The sequence below is a fragment of the Myripristis murdjan genome, chromosome 3, assembly GCF_902150065.1.
Source record: "Myripristis murdjan chromosome 3, fMyrMur1.1, whole genome shotgun sequence".
NCBI classification, from domain to species: domain Eukaryota; kingdom Metazoa; phylum Chordata; class Actinopteri; order Holocentriformes; family Holocentridae; genus Myripristis; species Myripristis murdjan.
In genome coordinates, this window is record NC_043982.1 from 31,179,910 (window position 1) to 31,205,561 (window position 25,652).

The following is a 25,652-nucleotide window of genomic DNA, read 5'->3' on the forward strand; positions in this document are numbered from 1 at the left end:
GACGCAGACGCACCGCACCCAGGTTGACACCAGTGTGTTCGTTTTATTCATGAGCGGTGAGCGATGGGCGGTTTCTGTTGGGATTCCCAGCTGAAACTGCCACCGGTCGGCGCTGACGTCGTACGTGACCGCACTCGAACCACCGGCCAATCAGAGAGGAGAATCCCCAAGCACGCGTATTTTGAATTGTGTACCAACGGATCGGACAGCACAGACGGAAGGGACATTTCGTTCTGTGTCTCCGTGTTTTAGGTTGTTGTAATACACAATAAATCTAAACAAAGCCTGGGACCCAACGATGAGAAAGAGGTAACGATGATATTTATTGTATATTTGTCGACTCTGATAGAATTTAAACGGTGTAAAATTAAGATTGCCGTTGTTAGCATAATTAGTGAAACGCGCTTGCTGTCTCGCGTCAAACTGAAAGCTAGGTCAGATGGCGTTGCTAAGGAGCTAGCTCCTAACTCTGCTAAACAAGAAGGTAAAGTTAGTTAAATCGCCGAGTAATATTTGTGTTTATCTCACTACTGATAGCTCACATATTATTCCACATAATCGCACTGTGATTCGCCTCCTTTTTGAACGAACTGGTTGCTCTAAACGTCTCCTCCCTGTCTCGCCGTGTCAGTGAGGTGCTCGCAGCCGAGTCTGTGGCATGCTTGAATAAAGCCCTGTGCCATCTGAAGGACATCTGGGAAGAGATTGGCATCCCGGAGGACCAAAGACTACAGAGAACCAATGTGGTGAAAAACCACATCAAGGTGAGACATAATATTGTTATGTAAGCCTCCTGCCTCTGGCTGTTTCAGCTGCTTGACGCTGCTGTGCCTGCGGACTGCACCTGCTGCTGGGTTTGCGGTGCCGCTATTTCAATTGGAACAGCACCGATTACGCTTTTTAACTTAATCACTTTTCTTTGGGATTTGTAAAAGTTTCGACAATGGCGAACAGGTTGCTTGTGAATGTTAACCTTGTGGTGTGTGTGTGTGTGTGTGTGTGTGTGTGTGTGTGTGTGTGTGTGTGTGTGTGTAAGTGAGAGAGACAGAAATGTGGGTGGGACTTTGTACGAGAACAAAACAGCCTTGAGTGAAACTATCACTGGAGCTCATTCAAAGCCGAAATGAGAGAAGGCATTGGTAGACTATTCAGAAACTACATGCAGTGTTTTGGTTTCTTAATCCTCCTATTATCTTTTGGTCATTTGGACCCCATTCAATTTAACATCTGATTTTCTTTCCTTCATATTGAATGACTTTGTCCTAATTTAATGTACACATCACTGTTGCTCTATGGTCAGTTTGATCCAAGACTTTTTTTAGCTGTATAAAGTAGATAAGAAATGTCAATATTTCACACACATTTGTTTTAGTTGTTTTGCATGACACTGAGGAACTATAACATGTCAATTATAATCTTCAGAAAACTTCCCTCTGCTTTAGGGGCCAAACATAACCATAGACATCCTAGAAGTTTGAATTGCTGGGGTCAAATTGTCCCCAGTTGATAACAAATATGAGAAAATTTGAAGTTAATGGGATGGTTAAAGGTCAGATTGTTCTAACAAGCAACTAAGATAAGCTACTAAAATTCGGTTCAGTAGGCTTGAATATTTTGAACTGTTGCATCACCCTTCTGGATACAGACTAATTTCTTTCTCTACCAGAATTTGCTGGATATGATGATTGCAGAAGAGGAATCTCTGAAGAAGAGATTAATAACTAGTATTCAGGAATGCCGAAAAGAAATGGAGAAACTCTGCCTGGAACTTAAGCTTCCTATGTTTGAGGTAACCATGACTTTAACATTTTCTTTGCTAACATAATGTACCTTTTAGAATAAATGGTCCCCGTTAACAACACCCATTATTAATGCCAGAAGCTGCAGACTTGTCTTATTAACTTAACAACTGTGTTAAACCTTCATATTATTGAATATAGATTGGTCATTACTTAACAACGTAGATTAAGTACTGATACTGCTGACATCACATTCCCTGCAGGTAGCACTTGCTGTTGCTCATTTTTTTTCTGGTTATCCACTGGATTCACTCATCTTTTTTCATTAGTTATTGTCCGATGATTAACAGCCTCGACCTTACATTAGTGATGGTGAGGAAGTTGTCTTAAGGAGATGTGAAAAGTCAGTTTCTTGTTGTTGTTTCTTCTGTATATCCAGGAGGAGGAGAGTATCAGCATGCTCCAGCAAGAGAAAGACATCCGCACACGAGTGGAGGTTCTGGTGAAGGAGAAGAGCCAGCGGATGCAACAGCTCAAGGCCTTGGTGGAGAAGGACCAGGACCTGGTTGACATCTTGTGTTGCATGCCCTATGGTATTGCCTCAGATTCTGTCCCCTCACTGGAACAGCTAGAAAACTTTCGCCAGCACATTACCAGCCAGACCTCAGAAAAGGTAGGGACCGCCCTTTTTAGAATATCCATTTTTGTTGTGGTGTTATTTTGACTAGATGAATAGAAAAACAGTGGGGTTTATGTTGTTTTGATCTTGTTTTTCATGTTTACAGTTTATAGATGGTGGTGGCAGACAGGGAGTAGACAAAATACCACCATATTTCACATTATCATTGCATATTGGTGATCTGAGTTTCCCTTCATGTCTTAATCTTTTTAAGGGATCTGCAACCCATGAGTTAACTAAACCTTTTCAAAAACCACCAAGACAAACACAAAAATGCATTGTTGGCGAGCTGTAAACCATGTTGTTTTTGTTAGTTTCTGAAATCTTGGCATACAGTGTTTTCTCCTGGCAGTAGAAATATAACTTTGCTTACCTGTAGGGAATAGATTTCTGGTCGTGATGTCTGATATTGGGGTCAGCTGTCAGAAATGTCTTGATTTTAAATTCTGAAAAGGATGATTTCCTCACCACATGGCATGCTGCTCTCTATCTGTTCAGGAGAAGCGGTATGTTGAGTTTGTGGACCTCAAAAAGCAGATCATCTTGTGCATGGAAGACCTGGACCAGGTCCCTGAGACCAGCTTTGAGAAGGACATTGTGTGTGAGGATGAGGAGTCTTTCTGCCTCTCAAGAGAAAATATTACATCTCTCAAACTGCTCCTGTGTCAGGTGAGGTGATTTTGCAGTGTGTTAGATCAAATGAAACTTTGGTCACTGATAGGGAAACAGACCATATATTATCAGGGTTACCATGGAAAATCCTTGAAATGCAGTACCAATGCACACTGTCTGTCCAAACGGAGTGTTGCGTCTTGCTGCTGACACTTTCACAGTTGCATTACTATATGAGAAGCTGTGTGTACAAGCTAATTGCCTCTTTCTGCCTCACTGGTGCTGCAGCTGGAGGAACGCAAGGCAGAGAATGAGGCGATGTGTGAGAATCAGCGAGAGAGGATACAGCAGCTGTGGAACAGATTGCAGGTCCCCGAGGAAGAGAGACAGGCCTTTTCTGAACACATGGTCACATCCAAGAAAAGGAACCTGGAAGCGGTAAGAAAAAACCTTGAGTGTCCTGTATGTTCCAGATTGCCTGGTTCAGCCAGTCTAGTTTTCTTGGCTACTGGTTTATTGATTGGTATTTTTAGTTCAGTTTGTTCATAATTTTTCCACATCAGTTACGAGCAGAAGTCCAGCGTCTGGAGGAGCTTAAACTCCAAAACATCCGCAACGTCACCGATGCCATCCGGTCTGAGATAGCTGTGTTTTGGGAAAAATGCTTCTTTAGCATTGATCAACGGCAGGCCTTTGCACCATATTTTAGTGGTGAGTCCATGAGTCTGCCATTAGATTTTGACCAGCTTGTATCAGAATAGCACCGGAGTGTGGAAAAAATAAGGTTAATACAGCAGCTCTATTTTATTATTTTAGAGGATTTTACTGAGGACCTGTTGAGTCTGCATGATGCTGAGATCCTGCGTCTGAAGCAACATTATGAAGAGCACAAGGAGCTTTTTGAAGGGGTTCACCAGTGGGAGGACAGCTGGAGACTCTTCCTGGAGCTGGAGGTGAGCTCTCTTCCAGGAGGAAAGGGCACTTTTCCCCAACACCTGTCTCTAAGAAAAGCCCCACAAATTCAATGCAACAAAACTGTCCAGAACTAAACCAATCCATCAGTGTGATTAAACCAGAACTAAACAGATTAGACAATAAATGTTTTACTATGATAAATACAGCCCCTCTTAACTGCTTAAAAAAATTCATATTGCAAACGGAATGAATTTATTTAATTAAAAAAAAAAAAAAAACATGAGACAGAATGCCTATTTAAAAACTAGCAAAACAAAACATGATTTCTGACTTGATTCGCTCTATTCACTGAACAGAAACTCACAATGTCATGAAGACTGGGTTATGGCAGTCTTGTTAGCTTTCTAAAGTGCTTCATATTAGGAAAAGGTTATGATCTGTCTCACTTTTCCATGTCATCCCTAGAAAAAAGCCACAGATCCAACCAGATTCACTAACAGAGGAGGGAATCTTCTCAAAGAGGAGAAACAGAGGTCTGAATTGCATAAAAGCCTGCCCAAGGTAAGATTTGGAGGTCACACTTACTCAAAACATTTCATCACTTGTCTCAGCATCATGGAATGTATGATAATATACTGGTTATGTATTTGTGTTATCTAGCTTGAAAAGAAACTGAAAGCCCAGATAGATGTGTGGGAAAGCGAGCAGGGACGGGAATTTCTAGTGAACAGCCAGAAGTTTCTGCAGTACGTGGAGCAACAGTGGGAGCTGCACCGCATAGAGAAGGAAAAGGAGAAACTAGAGAGGGTGAGTTTTTATTATTATTATTATTATTATTATTATTATTATTATTATTATTATTATTATTATTATTATTCTGTCTGACACAACTGACTGAGAAGTATGATGAAACCTCTGCAAATCCCAACAGCATCTCAAGAAGAGCAAACAGACAGAGGAGGATATGCTGTATGGTACAGCGGTACGAACACCCACCAAACGCAGATTCCTTGGCACCACTACCCCCGGTAAATCACGAAAGGTAATACATTCACATTCAGTCATGCGTCCTGTAATAGCATGAAACCAATGCATGGCTTACCTTTATCATTATAATGTATATTCTTGGCCTTAAAGCCTTGTTAAGCATCTTGACTGGGTTAATGTGAGCTCTGTTTGCACTAATCCTCGCTCTGTCTGCCCTGCCATCTCTTACCAGCTTAATGCCACCTCCATGTCTAGTGCCAACTCTAACAGCACCATGCGCTCAGCCTATGGTGGAGCAGTCTGTCGCTCACCTGTGCCCCGCCCCCCACTCTCTGCAAATAAGGTTAGTTCTCAAGATAAAAGAAGTTAAACTCATAAAGATGGAAAAAGCTGAAAATTTGATTCACATTCCCTGATAATTTATTGGAAAACAGCACTGTGGCCAGAAAGCTCAGGCATTCGTCCATGTCAGCAAAATATGGGATATACAGTCTAGTGAAATGGAAAATGTTTTTTTTTTTTTTTTTTTTTAACCGAGGCCTCTAGATGGCCTATTTGGTGGTGTAACATGATAGCAGGCTCACTTATGATCAAGCAGAAGGACAATGAAGAGAAACGTTACACGTGCACACAGTTGGAGAAAGTTACAAAGTGCTACAGGTTGACTTATTGGCTGTGATGATAATCTGTTTCTGTAAGTGGGTTGCCGGTCTAGGACCAGATATTAACTTTTGTTAATATTATGTTATAGGCAAAACTGATCAGTACCCATATGATTTGGTGTCTTGCTCTCCTTCTGATAAGGGCCGAGAAAGGCATCCTGTGTGTAAATGTTGCCAAATGTTGTGTCATTGTGTTTGACAGACAGATGAAGAACCAACCAGAATCATATGTAAAGATGATAAATTGGTTCTGCTTTCTGATTTCTTCCATCTCATGTGATGTGTATCATCCAGATCCCCACAGCACGGATGACAGGCTGCAGTAAACCTCCCAACCCAGGACTGCAGGGCTGCAACAAGGAGAACATGGCCCAGGTCAAGGGAACCCCTCTGAGTGGTGCGTTGCTGACCGCAGCTAGCCCACAGCATAACTTCAGCATAACGTCTGTTGCCAGCACATATTCTGAGTTTGTGGTAATTTTCATTTTAGTTTCTAATTATTTTCCCTTGCACTTTCTCATTCTAGCTCAACAACACAATTACATGTAGTTATTAGATTTTGTTACGAAAATGCTAATGCTATAAATTTATGTTTTAGAAGGACTTGATCAGCACTGAATCTGTTCAGTCAAGGTGTGTTTGGATTTCTAACACCCAGTGGGATATGGACTAATACCAGTTAGTTAAACTGCATGACACTAATCAAAGGAAAAAAATCCACCCTTAAACACAGTTGCAAAACAACTCTTGATGATGTGCCTTGTATTTGCGAGACTGATTTGGTTTTCTGGTGTATTTTTCTTGTTTCCTTGCATGACTGCCCAAATATATATGACACAACATCACATCCAGATATTTCTAGCACCTGTAATGATGTTTAAAAGAAAGTATTTCAGCATTCTAAAATATCAACAGTAAACATCAAGTTGGTGTTAGTCCTTCACAATTGAAGAGCGCAGGTGTCTTTCTAGAGTCATACAGAGAAATCCATTGCATAAGAGGTACAGGGGCAGAAATGCAATGTAGCCACCAGATGTTATGTTTACTATGAGTTGCAATTGTCACTTTTTCTAGACTTACTTTCTTGCTGTTACCTACTACATTTACATCCACACAAGAAATCAGATTAACACTTTTACATGTTACCTTAATTTAGATTAACAAAAAGCCCCATGTACATGAACTCCTCAATAACTGGTTGATTTCCCTGATGAGAGCAGATGTGCTTTTCCTTTCCTTCCTTTTTTTCTTTCCTATTTTCATCAGACAGAACTGATATAAAACTAAATATCCTTCAATCAATGTAGAACAATGACTTTTTACCCTCCCAAGCTTTTCCAAAATCAGCACACTTGTATACCTGGTATAATGATCATGTTTCTCCAAGAGAAAGCTAGCTGTCGATTATGGAAACGTTTTTTCTCATTTGCATGGCTCTTGAAAAATCAGATAACTTCCTATAAGAGGTAAATAATCCAATTACTAAAGTGCATGTAAATTCATAATGGGAAATGTAATATATTACTAAGTGAAGTAGAAATGTTTGAGGCACGTTGAGGGGAAGTGTGTACAACAGTAACTGACAGCACTTCACAAAATGACAACAGGAATCCAGTAAACTTGACATTGATATCTAACAGTGTAACAAGACCTGAGGGTGGATTTGTTTCTGTAAATCTGTTTTTAAAAATGTTCAAATTCGACTCCTAATAGTTAAACTGTGTGATACTTTTTTGCTTGTAATATTTTTCACCAATGATCACTAACAGCATTAACAGCCTGCAAGGCTTAATGTTTTTAAGCACCATGCCTGATACAGTGTGCAAATTTGTTTTAAGCCATGGACCTGTAATGTAAAACATGAAAAGGGTCTATTTATGTCATATTACAGATTGCTTATGAATGTCAAACGTTCCTCTGTTGTTATGCTGGAGGAAACCTCCTTATGCCTGTTTTTTCTGTTTCACAGCGAGACCTGTCCAAGGCCTCTAACACCAAAGTCCAACCTAACATCCTGAACTCTACCATCTCCAACCTTTGATGTGTCCTCTTCAACGGTGCCTGGCTCGGCTGAACTATTGTAGTCCTTCTGATCAAGTTCTGAACACTTTTGAGATGATTGCTACCTTTTGCAGCTTTCTGCTTTTATACGTAAATGAAGGTAATATATATATATATATATTAAGTGTTAAGGCGGTGATAAACAGGGAAACTTATTTGGCAGCTTTGACAAGCAGCAGTCCACTCACGCAGGAACATGTTTTCCTCTTTGTTGCCAGTTGCTGGGCATATCTGGTCCATCTGCATTGCCAAAAATGTTTAGTGTATCACTATCCTTTAGGGGACAAATGTTTGTATCATATATATTAACTAACACTATGTTGGCTCTCACATATTGTACAGTAGTAGGCATGTGAAAAGTATTGGTAAATAAGATATTGTCGACATCTTGTACTGCACACTAAAAGAAGCTAAACAGTGATTAGCTCTCTTTAATTATGCAACCTAGAGTCACAGGACAAATGTATTATAAATGACTTGCACTTTCTAGGAATTTTATTGTAGTGTATTAGTGTAATTGTACACTTATGCTATGTTCCATCCACATTCTCCACAAATATTGCATTTTATATACATGAATTTGTGTACATTTTGTTATCAATTGTTCTCGTCATAGCAGTGCAACTGTTTGTATTAAGCTACTGTTAATGTTTAAATGGGCTGATATGACTGTAAAATATCATTTTGACATGTATTGGTGTTGGCAACAGTTTGAAGTTTTATTTACACGGACACCATTTTTAACAACGTAGCTATTTTGTTACAGCTTGTTGTCCATGCAATTAAAAGTAAATGCCTTTTCATTGTCTCTGTTTGTTGAAATGAGCTCCACAATAAGATCAGTCTTGTTTACCTCTATAAAAGAGAATAATGACATGAAGCTCTTGGACCTAACACATGTGTTGGAAAGCGTAAGGGATTCAATACCAACCAATGCTTAACCCCTTGTAGACTATTGTCACAAATTCGCTTCAAACCACTTCCAGCCTTAATGCAGCCGAGGTGGTGTATTTATCCCACTGATGCTGTTGATGCATATTTCACATACCAAGAATTGTACTGGAAGCACTCTACCACTAGATAATTGTAAATAAATTCAGGCAGTAAGGGGTTAAGTTTTCACAATTGTTTACCCTTTCTATAATAGTGCATTAAAAAGTCAACATGACAGCAGGTTAACATTTTTATATTTACATACTGAAGTATGTTTACAGACTCCTAACGAAGAATATATATATATATAAAACATCTTTTTCTTTTTTCTGTAAATCTTTATTTCAAGTCACAAACAGACGATGACAACATTGTTTAAATTAAAGTCATTAACTTCCTGATCACGCTCGGAAGGACAACTCGATAAACCAATGGCAGCTCGGTGGGCGGGTCCTAGTGCGGAAGTAGTACTCTCCTGCTGCTGAACACAAGTCTCTCCGTGGTGATGAGGTTAGGGCAGCATGTGTCCTGAGCTGGTAGCTGACTTTACCTAAGCAGGAGCCCTGGGCGCCGGTGTGTAGACAGCGCAGTCATGTCGGGAGCCTTAGCGAGGCTGCTCTTCTACCCCACTTTAGCTTACAATGTGGTGATGGAGAAAGTCTCGTCCAGGCGGTGGTTCAACCGGGTGGACCAGACTGTCATCCTGGGAGCGCTGCCCTTCAGGTCCATGACCAAACAGGTGAGCATCTACTGCCTGCACCTCTCTCTGTCAACCTCTGACATCACGTTTCCTAGCAACTGAAGCTGGCACTGACGTTTTTTGTTTATTTGTTTGTTTTCTGACTTCCAGCTGGTGGACACAGAAAATGTTCGAGGGGTTATCACCATGAATGAGGAGTATGAAACCAAATACTTCTGCAACTCAGCAGAGGTGAGGGCGCTGCGTTTGACTCTGGCTAGAGAAAGGATTCAGCTACACTGCAGCAGCTGGTTGTCATCCAGGGTTTACATAGATACTGTTTAAATTAAACACTTCAAATCAAATCGAATCACACTTTATTTATATAGCACCTTTCGTGCTGAATTCAGTACAGTGAAAATACAACAACACAATCAAGATGCAATCATGCACAAGGCATTATAAAAATTAAACATGATAGAAGAGAGAGATTAAAGAATGAAAACATGAATGATAAAAATATAATGAAATAATAATAATACATAAGTAAATATATAAATACAATGGAAAAAATAAGAAAAAGGAAAAAAAATACAATGGACAACAGAAAAAGAAAAAAAAATCCTGTGGTCAAATGTAGGTGGTATGACATTGTATCAGCATTTTTTCTAGTGTAGCTACAATGATGTTTGATAGCAGAAAGTGTATGGGATTTGCACAAGGTGGGCATGTCTGCAAAGGGGAGACCTGTGGGTCCCAATAGACCCATTTTGATTCAGATATCTGGAGGTCAGAGGTCAAAGGACCCCTGCTGAAAATTTGCCCTCATCAAAATTTAACCTAACTTTGGAGCGATATTTAGACCCCTTAAGAAGCTAACATTAAATTGATTCAGTAATTAAAAAAAAAAAAAAAAAGATTAAAAAAGCCCAAGCCCTAGTGTGTACATGCTGTTTAAATGAAACCCACCAAAACACTTTAAAACTGTTCAAAACCAGCTAATATCCTGTACCTTACACATTGGGCCCATTTTGTTTGTTGTTGACGCTGCATCGATATTTTTCTAGTGTGGCTACATCATTATTTGATAGCAGAGAAAGTGGCAGCTCTCTGAAACATCACCAGTAACATCAGCAGGAGGTTTGGGTGTCAGTCTGTCAGAATCCAACAGCAGCAGAGCCTCAGTTAACAACTCAACATGTCTGATACTTTTTCTTGGATAGGAAAACTTACTGTCTTACAATTGGTGTTGCTCTCTCCACCTACATGTGTGCTGAAAGCAAGTTTAAAGAAATGTTGTGAAATACAGGAAATTCTGCAACTGAGGCAGGTTTAGATAAGGCAGGTTGAAGGAGGGTCAGACTGATGAACTGTGTAAGAGATTTTTGGTGCGTTTGATTCAGTGTGCTGTGCCTGCCTGCAGGAGTGGCAGGCTGCTGGGGTGGAGCAGCTGAGGCTGAGCACCGTGGATCTGACCGGGGTTCCCAGCCTGGAGAACCTCCACAGAGGGGTGGAGTTTGCCCTGCAGCACAGACAGGAGGGAACCAGCGTGTACGTGCACTGTAAGGCCGGACGCTCCCGCAGCGCCACGCTGGCTGCTGCTTACCTCATACGGGTCGGTAGACGCCGCGCATGACTCACTGTGCTGTCACTCTTTGGTTGTTTGTCCTTTTTAGAGGGAGAAGAGGGAATCCGCACACACTCAACTCTGATTATGTGTTTATTTAAAGATCAGAACTGACCGACTGAATTAACATGAGCTAACATCAGTATTTCAGCTCATACTCCCTTCTACAGGAGGATTGATCTTGGAATAAACACTTTTGCACCAAAGTTAAGAGTCTGCGGCTTCTCTCTACTCCCTCTCATGTCTGTTCCATAAGCCTGCAACTCCCCACTTCAGGTGTGTGTTTCTCCTCCTTTTTAATGGCAGTAAATACACACACATCTGACCTGACTGCAGAGGAGAGATATGTTAAGAAGGACACTGTGTCATAGTTGCAAAGTGTGTATACTGTGAGGCAAGTAAATGATCCTGGTTTAGTTTCTGTAGACATTGCTATGACACTGAACGGCCACTAGGGGCATATAGACAATCAGTCAGGGCTTTTACATGCACTTTTGTAATTGGGTCATTCCTCTCATAGACCTGTTCAGTTTTTGAGTTGTCATGTAAACAAGAAAAATCGGTTTCCATAGACGGGTTCAAGGAATTAAGAGAAACCCAGTTAACTCAGGTAGATTTCTGCTGGAGAAACCAGATTATTGGGCCATGCATACCCTTATTTGGATTTCTTACCAGCTGTTTATGTGTTTGCACGTGCAGGAAGAAAGTGCTCATAAGGAAACTGGTGTACAACTGCTGTAACTACTGATTCACGCCTCTCCATTTCCCGCTGACATCCTTAAGGCTGTAAGCAGAATCAGTGTTTTTCAGGGTTTTATACTATACAGAAGTACTCTAGTCATGATGAGAAAAAATCTTTTGTTCCTGCTACGTCATGTCTCCTTTTCCCCACAAAACATCAACAACCGATAGCACAACATGAGAGGCATTTTAGTTGATTTAGTTACTCTGTGAGTAAAGTGTATTATTTAATAAAAGAGGCATGGTCAGCACTCTTGCTTACTTACTGTGAATGTTTCCTTTGGGAGTCAGTATAGCAGTTTAAGCCAAACAGTGATTTCTCTGCACATCATGTATAATTTTGTGTTTGCCTGACATTGACAGTTACACTGCTGGACTCCAGAGGAAGCCTGTCAGATGCTGGCATCCATTCGACCGCACATCCTGGTGCGCTCTGCTCAGATGGAGATGCTGAGGAAATACCACCATCAAGTCTGTGGAGGGCAGTCCAGCTGAGAGTCCACAGGGGCCGCCGGCCACCTGTTGCATTTCAGCCAGGGCTGTGAAGACGAGCCTTAGAGCCTTGTTAAAGACACAGTGAAATGATGTATGACATTTTCACATTTTTAGCCAATTCTCAACATCGCAATGTACACTTATTTAAGAATAAATCACCCAAAAGTGTGCATTTTCTTATATTTTTTACTAACAAAATCCTGATGAGTATTACCCATTGAAAAGCAGTGGCTTTTTTAGTGGGTATTTCATGTATCAGAAGACAAGCATAAAAAAATTCAAACCAATAATATCAAAAAATGTACACATCCTGTCAGTTCTCCTATTACCTGTATATTAAAACTTCAATTTCACAACGGTCAGGGCAATGTTTGGTGTTCCTGAGACACCAAGGTTGAGTCCTCGTGGCTGAATTTATGGACTTTTTGGAAGTTGTGACGTTCAGATTCTACACAGAGCGTTCTCAGTCTTTTCAACTTTCCCTCTTCGCGTTATGTCCTGCCGCAACATCCTGTTTCAGCCAGGAATGCATCTGCTTAAAGCACTGAGATAACATGGGAAACCCCGAAGATTTCCTGTGATAGGATTCCTCCCCAGAGGCTCATCGCCTCTGGACAGTAGGAACACATTTTAACGTGCGTTATGGCTGTGAGGTCTTTACAGTACTCAATATGCTGGAGAATGCTACACCTTATTTACATGTAACGTCTTTCATGTGATACCTCATAATTATCAACAACTTTCAATCAGTGCTTAATAAAATTGTCATGAGAGATAATACTGTATTCTAGTGTTTTACATGGATTTTGCTTTGGTAATATGACATAGTAAGAAGAGTGCAGCCCTCTCTCACACGTGGGTTATGAAATAATGCAAAGTAGGAAATGCAAATTATACATACATATGCTCCAGAAAATACACAATTGTTATTAATGTAGCAGCAATGTCACAGACTAATGTTGGTGATTGAAGTCCTGGTTATTATGGTTAACGGAGGACTGTAATAACCTTGCTTTACAGTACTGAATATGCTGGAGAATCGTACACTTTATTGACATGTTACATCTTTCATATGATACCTCATTACAACTTTCAAATACTGGCAATCAGTATTAATAAATTCTTGTGACAGATATTAATGTATTCTAGTGTTTTACATAGATTTTGCTTTGGTAATACGACGTTATGGCAAGAAATGTATAACAAGGTGCATTGTAAGAAAGTGTAGCCCCATGCCACATGGTGTAAGGATATGAAGGGACACGAAATGGTGCAAAGTAGAGGGTACAAATTATAAATACATATGATCCATAAAATAGACAATTGCTGTTAACGTAGAAGCAATGTCACTGAGGCTAATTTTGGTGACTGTAGTGAGTGTGGTCATGGTAATTATGTGTTTTAAGGGGCGGTGATTAAATCAACAAAACCATACATTTTTCTGAATCCGACCCAGTGATGCTGCAACCCTCTTGTCGCACCTCATCCAGGCCAGCAGGTGGCGACATGGGGTCAACAAGCGCGTCTTGTTTTCATTGAAGGAGCAAAGAGGAAGAAACGACACCAGCGCAACATGGCGGCGTCGTTGATGCGGTTTGTCCGCGGGGGTCTTGGAAGGAGTTTTAGCCGTAAGTGGACTAGAAAGTCGTTTCTGGACTAACGCCGTATTTGCAGTAGTAAATCAACAAGGGTGGCATCCTTACATGTATTTCTGAAGAGCCCGCTGTCCTATTTTCAACGGTCAGATGTCTCGGGTTTGACCTTCGAGTTAGCTAATGCTAACGCCAGTTTGCATGGAGCCTGTCAGCATGTAGGATCGTCACTGGCTGCTGCTTGTTGTTTCAGATCATAACGAGTGTTTTTCAGCTTGACAGCATCAACGGATAAATGAAAGTGCACAGAATGGATGTTTGCGTGCTCGGTAGTATCGATTATCACCAGGAAAAATGGTGCCAACCCTCTTTCCTCTTGTTTTCCAGTCGCTAATCGGAGCTCATGTCTCGTCCAGCAGCAAGCGAGGTTGGAAAGCACCGAGAGCAAACGTGAGTAGAGAGCGGTGCTGCACCGCCGTGTGTCAAAGTGATGGAGGTTTTCCCTCTGAAGTGCTAGAAGCAGACTGGTGTTTGGTTTCACTGTTTAACCCTCACTTGTCCTGTGCCCTCCCTGCAGCCACAGTCCGGCCCAAGGATGCTGTCAGTCACAATCAGCTGGCAGCATTTGGGGAGTATGTGGCCGAGATGATGCCCAAGTACATCCAGCAGGTCCAGGTCAGAGCAGGTTCAGTGTTGGGCTGAAGAGCTGCACCCAACTGGCGTGTGCTCTGTAATGTTGGACAAAACAGTGGCAGTGAAGTGTTTTTGCATGCACACACAGCTCTTTGGGACTTGCTCATGTAAACAACATACTTGGCTTAGAATAACTTGGGTGAGCTGAACCTCATGAGCTAATACACGTCAATATGTAAATTACAGTAGGGCCGTGCGACATGTACAGAATCATATATCACAACATTTTTGACCAAATACGTCAATATTGATATTGTGACAATATTGTAGGGATGACTGCATGTGCTGTCATAAGACATTTACATACAAGAGAATTATGATAAACAGTTATTAGTATTTTGAATATGATGACCAAGCAAGTGAGACAAATAATAATAGAACAGCTGTAACAGTCTAATAAGGTCAGAAAATTGCAATTCTCTACTGTAAAGCAGCTGTTAAAACCAGAAAAACCATCACTTGTGCCATAACGCGATATTGCGATATTTGAAATCCCAGACAATATGTAGCTTCCTATCACAATATTGATAAGATATTGATATATTGCCCAGCCCTTGGGTATGTAGGGTACAATCAAAGAGTAGGTGTGTGTGCGGTCTTAAGGCACATCGTGCCTTAAAACTGTTTAAAGTACACCTACTCGTTGATTATCCTGCATAGACCACGGTCATATACCAACAATATGACGGAAAGAAGAAAAAACATATAAAAAAATCCATTGGTGTGTTTTCCTTCCCGATGTGTGCTGTGCATGACACAAGTAGGCTATGACAGCTGTGGTTTTTAATGTTGCTATGGTTACATGTTGAGATATTTATGCCAAATATCTCAGTAGAGATGCGATTATATGATATGACTATGGGTTCACTCTTATTTGAAAGTTTAATTGTAGCAACAGTGAAAAAAAAAAAAAACATAATAAAGAAAATGGTTGTAGAAAATGAAGTTACAAAAAAAATGCAGTTTTATTGATCAGAATAGACCAATCACTGACTTATGCTGCCTTAAGATAAATTTTAAAAAATTAATTAAACATTTTGCTGCTTCAACACAATTATTGAACAATATTTTAATTGTAGCAACAGTGAAAATTGAGCACTCTTCAAAAACAGCATAATAAAAAATGGATGTAGAAAATTCAGTTACTTCACAAATTATTTTATTGATCAGAGCAGACTGTCTCACTGTCTCAGGCTAACTCTAAATTTCATGTAGTCCATATGGTTTCCTTTTGAGATACTAATATCTCACATGTTCACATCTATAGAGTGATACGATAACGATGCATTGTTCAGCCCTGAGCCAGACCGTGGTGTAAAGTAGAAAATCACACACTCAGTTGTTTGTCTGCAGCAACAGATCTATCTACATGAAATTAGTGGCATATAATTTAATTGGCTGGTAGGTAGGACTGGGTAATATATTGATGTTATATCGATGGTGATATAAGACTAGATATCATCTAGGATTTTGGATATTGTAATATTGTGATGTGGCATAAGTGATGTCTTTTTCTGATTTTAAAGGCTGCTTTACAGTGAAGAGATTCAGTTTTCTGAACTCATCAGACTCTTCTAGCTGTTGTGCTGCATGTGCATGTTTATTTTAAACAAAGCAAGTATAGCAGTACAATATGCATTCTATCTTTACTAAACCCAACTTCATCAGTTAATTTAGTACCATCATTTTTGTGATACTGCCAGTTTAGTTTCAGAACTTTAATTTCATTTCCTGTTCGATCAGAAAGAGGCTGTTTTTGCACCTTTGTTTCCATATTTAGATCTTTGAATCAGTCTTAAATTCAATTCTAGGCAGCATTAAAAGGCTTTCTGAAACCTTGAGATGCTCTGAAAAGGTATAAATGGTGTGTGTGTGTGCAGGTTACATGTTACAATGAGCTGGAGGTGATGATCCATCCTGACGGGGTGATCCCTGTGCTGACCTTCTTGAGGGACCACACCAACGCTCAGTTCAGGAACATGATCGACCTTACTGCTGTCGACATCCCCACACGGCAGAATCGCTTTGAGGTAGGAGCCAGGCTGCTCAGCCACACACACACACACACACACACACACACACACACACACACACACACACACACACACACAGCAGAGCCATCCACTAAGCACATACACAAGCATTTCAGAGCAGCTTTGAAGTGGCACAGCTGATCCACAAACACAGTCACATCTCAGACGTGTTCACCACAGAATGGAGCAAACAACGCAGAGACAGTTTGTCATGAGGAGACGGTTTTGTCAAACCTGCCAACCTGTGAGCTTTCTGTGCTCTGAGGAGGCCTTTGTTCATTTAATGCAAAATTCACTCTTGGGTATATTTTTGTTGTTTTTTAGTAAAATGAGTTGACACAGTTAACAGTTTAAATCTTTAATCAGCAAAAGAAGGATAGGAGATAAAAAGTAAATGAATCTCTGGCAGCTTCAGCTGTAGGCCAGGGTGGGTGCACATGTGCGTACAACTGCTAAGGCTAAGCAGAGATGCTTGAATATAGGAATCTTTTGGGAGCAAAGGTTATTAAAGTCTGTATTTCTTTATGGCCACATTTAGAAAAAAGCATGCATGCCCTCCTGTTTTCCATGTATTCTCTTATCCTTGATTCCAGGGAATCCTTTATTGCTCAACGATTTGGTTATTGTATTTCAACTCAACCTACTAAGCAAGGATGACATACAAATTAATTTCACAAACAGCTGAGACCTTAATTAGCCAAAAAAAAAAAAAAAAATTCCTGTAACGTAATTTTAAATTTATAATAATAATTTTAAATATCATTCTCCAGACTTTTTGCCTGCTAGTTTTTATCATTTTGAAATATTTTTTTCTCTTTATTTCCAGTTTTTATGTCTTGTCTTTTTAGTTCATCTGCAGGTCATTTTCTTGTATCCTTTTAACTAATTTCTTGAAAATTTTGGGGTTATTTCTTTCTACTTGCCAAGTTTTTCCCGCGTTTTTGAAAGAAATCAAGCCAGTTTGCTGCAAAGCGTTAAATGTTTTTGAAAGGCTGCGTTCAGACGCTTTACACAAGCATTCAAGCAAGAAATCTGCCGTCGATCCAGGTTTCAAAGGGCTGATGATGGAAAGTGATTATTTTCAGGTTGAGAATGTGTTTTCACTGTTTGTTTGTTGTGTTTCGTTTCCAGATTGTGTACAACCTGCTGTCCCTGCGCTTCAACTCTCGTATCCGCATCAAGACATACACAGACGAGCTGACACCAGTGGACTCTGCAGTCACTGTCCACAAGGCTGCCAACTGGTATGAAAGGGAGGTGAGTCAAAACCTGCACATTCACCACAACAACAAAAACAACAACAACAACAAAATTTTTGCCGTATCGCCAAGCCCTGCCGGCGGTGTGCATTTTCCTCAGGGAGTCTGGTGGTTAACATGTAGGATCATATTTCTCGTCTGAACGATGAAGTAAAGGAAAACTCCTTGCAATTTTGGATATCATCAATCAGTGATTTTCACTTCAAGTATTTTTTGACAAAGTGGTGTAATTGACTTTTTCAGTATATCACCAGATATGGAGACAGTTATAAAAATGATATTAATCACTAAGCATCTTTGGTTCCACTTTGCCTCAACTAGTCCAGTAATTTTAGGCCAAAATTGGGGTCAACCTAGGACAAATTGCAAGAGAAGCAAACTCAACTGATTTTGTATCCTCAGTTTGTCCTGAGTGAGGGAAAAAAGTCCCAAGAAATCCCATTGGTGGAAAGTTTTGAAAATCACCTATTTATGACCACATATTACCAAAAACACTGTTTTTAACACACAGGAAAGGGGTTCAAAATTTTACTTTCAGATATCACTATAAAAATTCACAAGATGATTACACACACAAAGACAAGAAAAAAAGTCTATTACAAGTTCTTTGAATTATTCTGTTTACACATGCATATCACACATTATCTGATTTGATATGCGCTAATAAGGAATATAAGGAATAAATGATAGAAGAGACATTTAAACAGTGAATTAAAAGGTCACTATATATATAGTAACCTTGAATTAAAAGGTTACTATATAACAGTGAATTAAAAGCAGCAAATTCAGTCCAAAATTCATTCATTTTACAATTCTGGGACTCCAATTCTCATTCATATCCTTTGCACTTTTTTGCCAGTATGGACATGAAATAGGTCTTAAATTGCATTCAGAAACATCTTAAAACAGGTCTTTAGAAATTCAAATTCAACTTGTTGAAACTTTAAGAAACGGACATCTCAAAAAAAAGGTGTCCATTCATCCGTTCATTTGTTGTGTTGCATCACTAAAAACATGCTGTTGATGTCTACAAAACTCCATTGCAGCTGCACTGGAAATACAGTATGTTGTGATGTCACAGTTTATCCACAGAATTAAAGAAAATATACAACCAAACAACACAACATGGATCCATAAATACAGCATTTATTGCCAGTAGCTTTGTTTAATGGATTAACTATGTCTGCAGTATAACTACAGTATGTCTTTTTTAAGGCGTGTTTTTACTTTAACCTTAATCTTCTATCACAGCGAAGTGGAGAAGTGGAGGTTTGGTGGAGTGATGGCATGGTATTGCATTCACAACGCTCGGTCCCCCTGCAACGTACTTTCTGTTTCATTCAAATGGTTCTGTTGTCTAAAAAGTGTTTGTGTATGTGCTTTTGTACAGGTGTGGGACATGTTTGGTGTGTTCTTTGCCAACCATCCTGACCTGAGGCGCATTTTGACAGACTACGGCTTTGAGGGCCATCCGTTCAGGAAGGACTTCCCCCTCTCAGGATACGTTGAGGTGCGCCCTGCCAGAGCCATGTGCTTTGACTAAAGAAGGAATGTTTTTTTGTTTGTTTGTTTCCACTTCTGGGTCTCCATGTGTGTGATTCATTTTGTTTGTCCACCAGATAAATGTAATAGAATTTGCAGGAAATGAACAAGACAGACACGATGGAAGCTGTGCCCAGTTGCTTTAGACATGGGCTCTGTTGCCGTGGTTCATAATTGTTTTTTCCTCTCGCTGACATGGATCTGACTCACATGGGCCTTGACAGATGAAAAATGAAATAAAGCTTTAAAAGTTTTTGAAAATGGATGTTTTAAAAGTCCTTGTTAAATACCAAACAATCCCTCAAGGACATCACCAAAATGTCCTTGAATTAGATGATTAATCTGAAGTTCAGTGCACAGTGGCGTGCACACGGCTAACCGTGGCATGTTTCCTTTGGCAGGTGCGTTACGATGATGAGGTGAAGCGCGTGGTGGCAGAACCTGTGGAGCTGACGCAGGAGTTCAGGAAGTTTGACCTCAGCACCCCCTGGGAGGTGTTCCCCGCCTACCGAGAGCCCAAAGACGCTGCGCCCAAACTGGAGGCCGGTGACAAGGCCCCTGAGAAGAAATGACCTCCTCCTGTTCAGTCTGCAAATGAACACCATCACCATCTTCTGTCTGTCTCTAACATTCACTAACTGTCCCTTCTAGGAACCATTTGAAATATTTATGTAAATAAAAATACCAATAAAATGCTCCTTAATCGATGATTGTGGTCCTGTGGTTCATATTAGGAGCAACTTGGTTAACGTGGGTGTGTTCATGACTGCAGGCTGCAGGCTGTATCGATTGACAACCTGTTAAAGTACATACTTTTAAGTGTAGACTCCCTTTCTGCAATCAAAATCTCATGACTTCTGCCTCCAGATATAACGTGTGTCTAATGTGATTTCCTCATGGTGTAACAGTAGGTGTGCATAAAAAAAATCCATCCAATTTAACCATCACATCTTGTATTTTTGATCAGTCCCATTCTTCCCATCACGATCATGACCGAGTGTGTGTGTGATACCACACACTGGCTCCCTGTGTGTGTGTGTAAACCAATCAAATGGGATGTAAAGGAGAGAAAGTCAGTTTTTGCCTGTACTAATGCAAGATGCTCTTAAAATTACCCTTGGATGTGACTTAAAATCAAATCACAAACATATTGACATGTTTCCAGCCTTGCATGAATGGCTGCTGTAAATCTGCCCTACCACATTTGTCCAGAAGGTGCCACTGTGTCTGCACAGATGGGGAAATGGCTTGCAGCAAAGAACAGACAATCAAAATTGAAAATGCTGATGGAGTTTGCAGCATGACTGTGGTTGCTTTTGTCCCTTTGCTCAGCAGTTCTGACTGAGAGCACTTAATATAGATATAACCTGCTAGGATGTGCTGCCATAACAAAAAAAGATGCAACACTCACATTTCTTAGTTTTTATTTTACTAAACATGTCATTGAAGCATTCATTTTACATGTAAGAAATACTCAAAACATTTCCAAGAGTCAGCATAAGCCAGACTATTAAAAACAGATATGGGTCAAAGTGTTTCCATTATTGTTTTAACTGTTTTTGGGATTCAATCACGGCGACCAGGATGACATAAGTCAGGTTTTGTGCTTCTGTGATAGACGGTGAGCAGTTGCACCAAGCAAATGCAGTGAATTTCAGGGAAGTTGATGAAAGTGTGTGCCACATTTTCACCCATGTCTGTCTGATACAGAGGTATCTAATATGCAATGATCATGCGGGAACTTTCCCACTGTGAAAGAGAAGTGTGAAGGGCAATACCCCACACACTCCTGGCATGGCTCAGGCACAGCACGCCAACCAGCAAGTTCACTGGGAGCAACATCATCACTGTTGAGGGATACAAAAAAGGAAATGTCATCATTATGCATTTGAAAAGCCATCTAGTAACTCACACATCTTTATTTTCCACTTATGCATCTAGGAATTGTGTCTGCAGAGCGACACTCTTTGCACTTGAAAACATATTTTATGCCTACCAGTTTTCCCGCATGTAGCTGAAATAATTGGCGTTTTTATTCGCTGCAGCTCCTCCTTCTGAGAGAAAACTGACAAAGGCTCCAAAGAAAACAAAAGAAAAAACCGGCGTGCCTTAAGATTGGAAAGCCAAAAATCTCAGATGTAGTGAAATTTCTTGAGACCCGTGTGCTCGAGTTAAGCTCGCAAAAAGTCTCCAACTTAGCTCCTGCAGTCTCCGCAGCTCAGAAAAACATTACTTAACAAAAATTACACATCCTATCAAAAATGTGGTGTTTAAAAGTCTTCTCTGTGTCAGCGTGGCCCACTTCAGTAGCCAGGACTCCCGGCAGTCAGCCAGAAGAAATCCAGTGAAGCTTCTCCAAATGGAGCTAGCTCGCGCGCGCACAATCACACACCAACATTCATCTCGAATGTTCGTCCTGCAGCAAACTGGTGACGTCATCAACGACATGTTGCAGGGTAACAGTGTATGAGATTGTTATCTTGGCATTATGACGTAAGACAGTTTACGGGCCAGGAGGCTCTCTCTCTCTCTCTCTCTCTCTCTCTCTCTCTCTCTCTCTCTCTCTCTCTCTCTCTCTCTCTCTCTCTCCCAGACCACATCACCGAGTTGGTCAAGGGCCGATGTGACATCGCGTGCTGTGTGTCGCTGACGTCACAACAGGAGTGCGTAAATACCCGTTGACTTCAGGGAAGGTTGTCCACTACTCTAATCCCCCCCCAAACGCACCACACCCACACCACACCATCTCCGAGACAGGCCATGTCTCAGAGAAACAAACAAAAGACCGCCTCCGCGCGCCACGAGCCGCGAGGCACGGCTAAGACCAGGCAGACCAAAGCTGCAGCCAAAGCTGCGGGCCCGGTGAAGAAGACCGCGCCCCAGCAGGCTGCCAAGCAGGTCTCCGCGGTCGCAGCCAAAGACACAGCAGCCAATGCATTCTTTGCAGAGATTGTTCTGCTAATGGATGCAAATGGCAGATTTGTCCAGGAGGAGAGACTCTTTCCTGGGCAAAAGGTTGCCAAGCTGCTGTGTCCAGACATAAAATCTGTCTTGGACAAACTCACCAAGGCTAATTTTGGCGCACCCACCCACTTTGTGATTCACACGGGTTCAAATGACCTGTGCTCACAAAAGGTGGAAGTGACATCCTCTCTCATTAAGATGATTGAAAAGGCACGCAGGACTTTTCCTTCATCTGAGATTGTGATGTCCACCATCCTACCCAGGGTGGATGCCGACCCAATGATCATAAGAAAGGTCAATGAGAGCATCACCAAATACTGTGAGGAACAACAACATGTGCATGTTGTACATCACCCCCAGGTGCAACGAGGTGATCTGTACGACCATGTACACCTCCAGAAAGATGCTGTGCCTGTCTTTGCTCGGGCACTGAGAGATGTTACACTGAAATGCAAAACAGCAAAGAAGGTGAATGTCTCCCAGAGGAGCCAGGGTGCAGAGACATGCACTAAAGACCTCAACCCTGACCTGCAGGGATCTCCCTCTCAGCAGAACCACAAACAAACAGCTGAGAAGGTGAAGATCGCTCAGGACAAACTCTGCAAGCAGAATGAGGCTGGAGACACCCTCACTAAAGACCTCAAGCCTGACCTGCAGGGATCTCCCACTCAGCTGACCTGCACTGAAACAGCTGAGAAGGTGAAGATCGCTCAGGACGGAGACTGCGAGAAGAGTGAGGCTGGAGAGACCCACACCAACGACCGCAAGCCTGACCTGCAGGGAGCTCCCACTCAGCTGACCAGCACTGAAACAGCTGAAAAGGTGAAAATCTCTCAGGACAGAGTCTGCGAGAAGAGCCAGGCTGGAGGGAAATCCGCTGAGGAACTCCAGCTGCAGCTCCAGAGGGCTCTCAAAGTTGTGGACCAGCAAGCCACGAGGATCCGGGCATGTGAGGAGGAGTCAGCAGCTCTACATGAACAACTGATGGAGCTTAAGGAAGCTGTCCTCATGCAGCGGGCCACCAACACCAGGGACGAAGCTGACGCTGATGGCCAGATCCTTCACCTTCAGATGGAGGTTATGGAGAAGGACCTCATCGAAAGAAAAGCTGTCCTCAGAGCCACGCAGCTGCAGGACGCCCTCGAAAATGAGAGGAACAAGATCCAGAAGCTGGAGGAAAAGCTCCTTGCTGCTCAGAAGACTGAGCTGGAGTCAGTTAAGACTGACCACAGCATCGGCCTTCTCGAGCTGCAGCTCCAGCAGCGCGAGGAAATGAAGTCCCTTCTCCAGGCTCAAAAAGACCTCGAGCAAGCCCAGGAAAGGAAAGAGCGAGAGTGGGCCGAGAAAGAAGCCACCATGCTGGACAGGATAGCCGAGCTGGAAAGAGAGAAAAGCCAGCGGAAGACTAAGAAGTCCAGGATGTGGAGGATCATCACCCGCCCATTCAGAGCCTGCTTCTCCAGCAAGACCAACAACTAGGAGGCCTCCGGAGAAGACCTCGAGCACCCTACCATCTGTGCTCACACACACACATACACACATACACACATACACCCACAATCCACCACACCCACAACCCACCACACCCACCACCCCCTGATACCCTCACACTTTTCCCAACCCTTTCTCCCTAATTAAAAATAAATCACATAAATACAACACTCCCTATAATTGTATTTCTGTAGAGTTAGAAGCTCCACCACAGTCAACTTGTGTGTGTGAAGCAAACAGTCATTGTGTGGTCAGATATAAACTCTCTGTTTCTCCTCCATAACCAGACTTTGAAATGGAAGTGGAGTCACTGTTACTCTACAGTCATCTCATCTTAGAGTCACACCATAATAACTGTAGAATACTAAGCTTGTAGGTAACATTTTTTGTGGACAAAATGATTTTTTTTGTTTGTTTGTTTTGAAAAATGTGGTGTAGATATAAACTTCAAATGAACTCCGTCCATTTGCTGATGGAGCTCAATAGAGGTCATCACCTTAAATTATATGATGGTATGCAAGTGCAGTCTTCAATACACGCCGTTTACTCCAGCAGAACAGTTGTCAGTAGTGCCATAGTACTGTGCATTTCAGTAGGAGCCATCTTGGCTTTCCAGCTCTCTGTACACATACCCCTTTTCCACCAGGGCTGGTTCGGAGCCGGTGCCTGACTTAGCACCAGTTTTTTGGTTTTCCACGGCCCAAGCAGGGGCCAAACTGGTGCCAAACTGGTTCCAAACTGGTGCTAGGCAAGCACCGACTCCGAGCAGGGGCTAAACAGGAGCCAGAGAAAGAACCGATGACGCGACCCACCGCGTCAATGGTGGGCGGGCTTACAAAAACAAAACAGGAACTGCGAACGCTATAAACATAAACAATAATCCCCGAGAAGCCATGGATTATACAGATTTTACAATGGCATGGAACGCGGCTCAGCAAATTACATTTAAGGATGAGAAGCACCCGTTTTATAACTAAACATAGCTGTCATTCGATCCGATCACGAATCCGACAGGTAGCCGGCAATAATTGCGTTTTTCGCCACTGTATTGAAATGTAGGCTTGTAAAGACACGAGCAGTATTTGCATCGCTAATAAATCCAGATCCTGCTCCACCCGGGGCCAGAAACTGTATCGGGAACGCAGCATTATATGCTTGACTGAGACGCGGCTCACCAACATCATCCCCGACTCTGATCAGTTTCACCGGCTTCAGGACAGCACGGGCGGACAGAGACAGAGACGCTGCAGCCGCTGGATTGTATGAGTGTGCAGTTTTATGTGTGTTGAAGTGATGAAGCTGCCATGACAATGTAATTCCCTGCGAAGGATTAATAAAGTATCATTCATTCATTCATGATGGTTATTGTGATTCTGAGCGAGCGTCTCGCGCACCCGTCATCACGTTTTCCGATGACGTCATGACATGGCTCTGACTTGGCTCCACTTTGCTCTTGACTGGTGGAAAAGCAAACCGGTTCTTTGTTGGCACCAGTTAAGCACCGGCTCTAGCACCAGCTCCGAACTAGCACCAGTTTTTTTCTGGTGGAAAAGGGGCATCAGTGTCCCAACTAGTACCTGCTTCACAACAGTGCCCCCTAGTGGTGAAATGTAACACAATACAAAAGATGCAGCGCAACATCTCTCTCTGGAAAAAAAAAAAAAAAAAAAAAAAAACACTCTTGAAAATAAATAAATGCCAGCAGTAAAGAGCTGATCATAAGAAGTAAAAAACCTTGTACAATAAGGTGAGACTGTAGTTGTCTAATGGAACTAATATACACAAACACTCCTTTGTTGCCATTAGCACAGGATAGGATATGGATGCAGATAAGTCTATACTGGTTTGCACCTTATTATATTATGTCTACATAATAGGATTGGCCAATCTAATTTTATTTGAGATTGAAAGACTCTTTAAACTTCAAATTAAATTAGATTGAACCATA

At 41.6% G+C, this 25,652-nt stretch overlaps 3 protein-coding genes across 5 annotated transcripts; all 3 read left to right on the forward strand.

The window, feature by feature from the left end:
* Positions 1-176: 176 nt before the first annotated feature.
* On the forward strand, positions 177-8,463 carry prc1b (protein regulator of cytokinesis 1b). Of its 2 annotated transcripts, none has more exons than XM_030048710.1 (14): positions 177-309; positions 632-764; positions 1,667-1,789; positions 2,179-2,412; positions 2,917-3,087; positions 3,319-3,468; positions 3,594-3,741; positions 3,847-3,983; positions 4,411-4,506; positions 4,606-4,752; positions 4,877-4,987; positions 5,165-5,275; positions 5,889-6,068; positions 7,564-8,463. In XM_030048710.1, the coding sequence occupies exons 1-14, from the start codon at positions 299-301 to the stop codon at positions 7,633-7,635; spliced, it is 1,824 nt and encodes a 607-aa protein (XP_029904570.1). In that variant the 5' UTR covers positions 177-298; the 3' UTR covers positions 7,636-8,463. The 2 variants fall into 2 exon arrangements, with proteins under 2 accessions (XP_029904570.1, XP_029904571.1); XM_030048711.1 differs by having other exon boundaries at positions 5,889-5,991.
* A 591-nt stretch (positions 8,464-9,054) lies between these two features.
* On the forward strand, positions 9,055-12,905 carry ptpmt1 (protein tyrosine phosphatase mitochondrial 1). Of its 2 annotated transcripts, XM_030048704.1 has the most exons (5): positions 9,055-9,327; positions 9,439-9,519; positions 10,691-10,882; positions 11,594-11,680; positions 11,999-12,138. In XM_030048704.1, the coding sequence occupies exons 1-4, from the start codon at positions 9,181-9,183 to the stop codon at positions 11,633-11,635; spliced, it is 462 nt and encodes a 153-aa protein (XP_029904564.1). In that variant the 5' UTR covers positions 9,055-9,180; the 3' UTR covers positions 11,636-11,680; positions 11,999-12,138. The 2 variants fall into 2 exon arrangements, with proteins under 2 accessions (XP_029904564.1, XP_029904563.1); XM_030048703.1 differs by lacking the exon at positions 11,594-11,680 and having other exon boundaries at positions 11,999-12,905.
* A 712-nt stretch (positions 12,906-13,617) lies between these two features.
* Positions 13,618-19,957, forward strand: ndufs3 (NADH:ubiquinone oxidoreductase core subunit S3). Its single transcript, XM_030048512.1, has 7 exons — positions 13,618-13,758; positions 14,110-14,172; positions 14,300-14,397; positions 16,296-16,445; positions 17,580-17,705; positions 19,098-19,217; positions 19,651-19,957. The coding sequence occupies exons 1-7, from the start codon at positions 13,704-13,706 to the stop codon at positions 19,819-19,821; spliced, it is 783 nt and encodes a 260-aa protein (XP_029904372.1). The 5' UTR covers positions 13,618-13,703; the 3' UTR covers positions 19,822-19,957.
* The last annotated feature ends 5,695 nt before the right edge of the window (positions 19,958-25,652 follow it).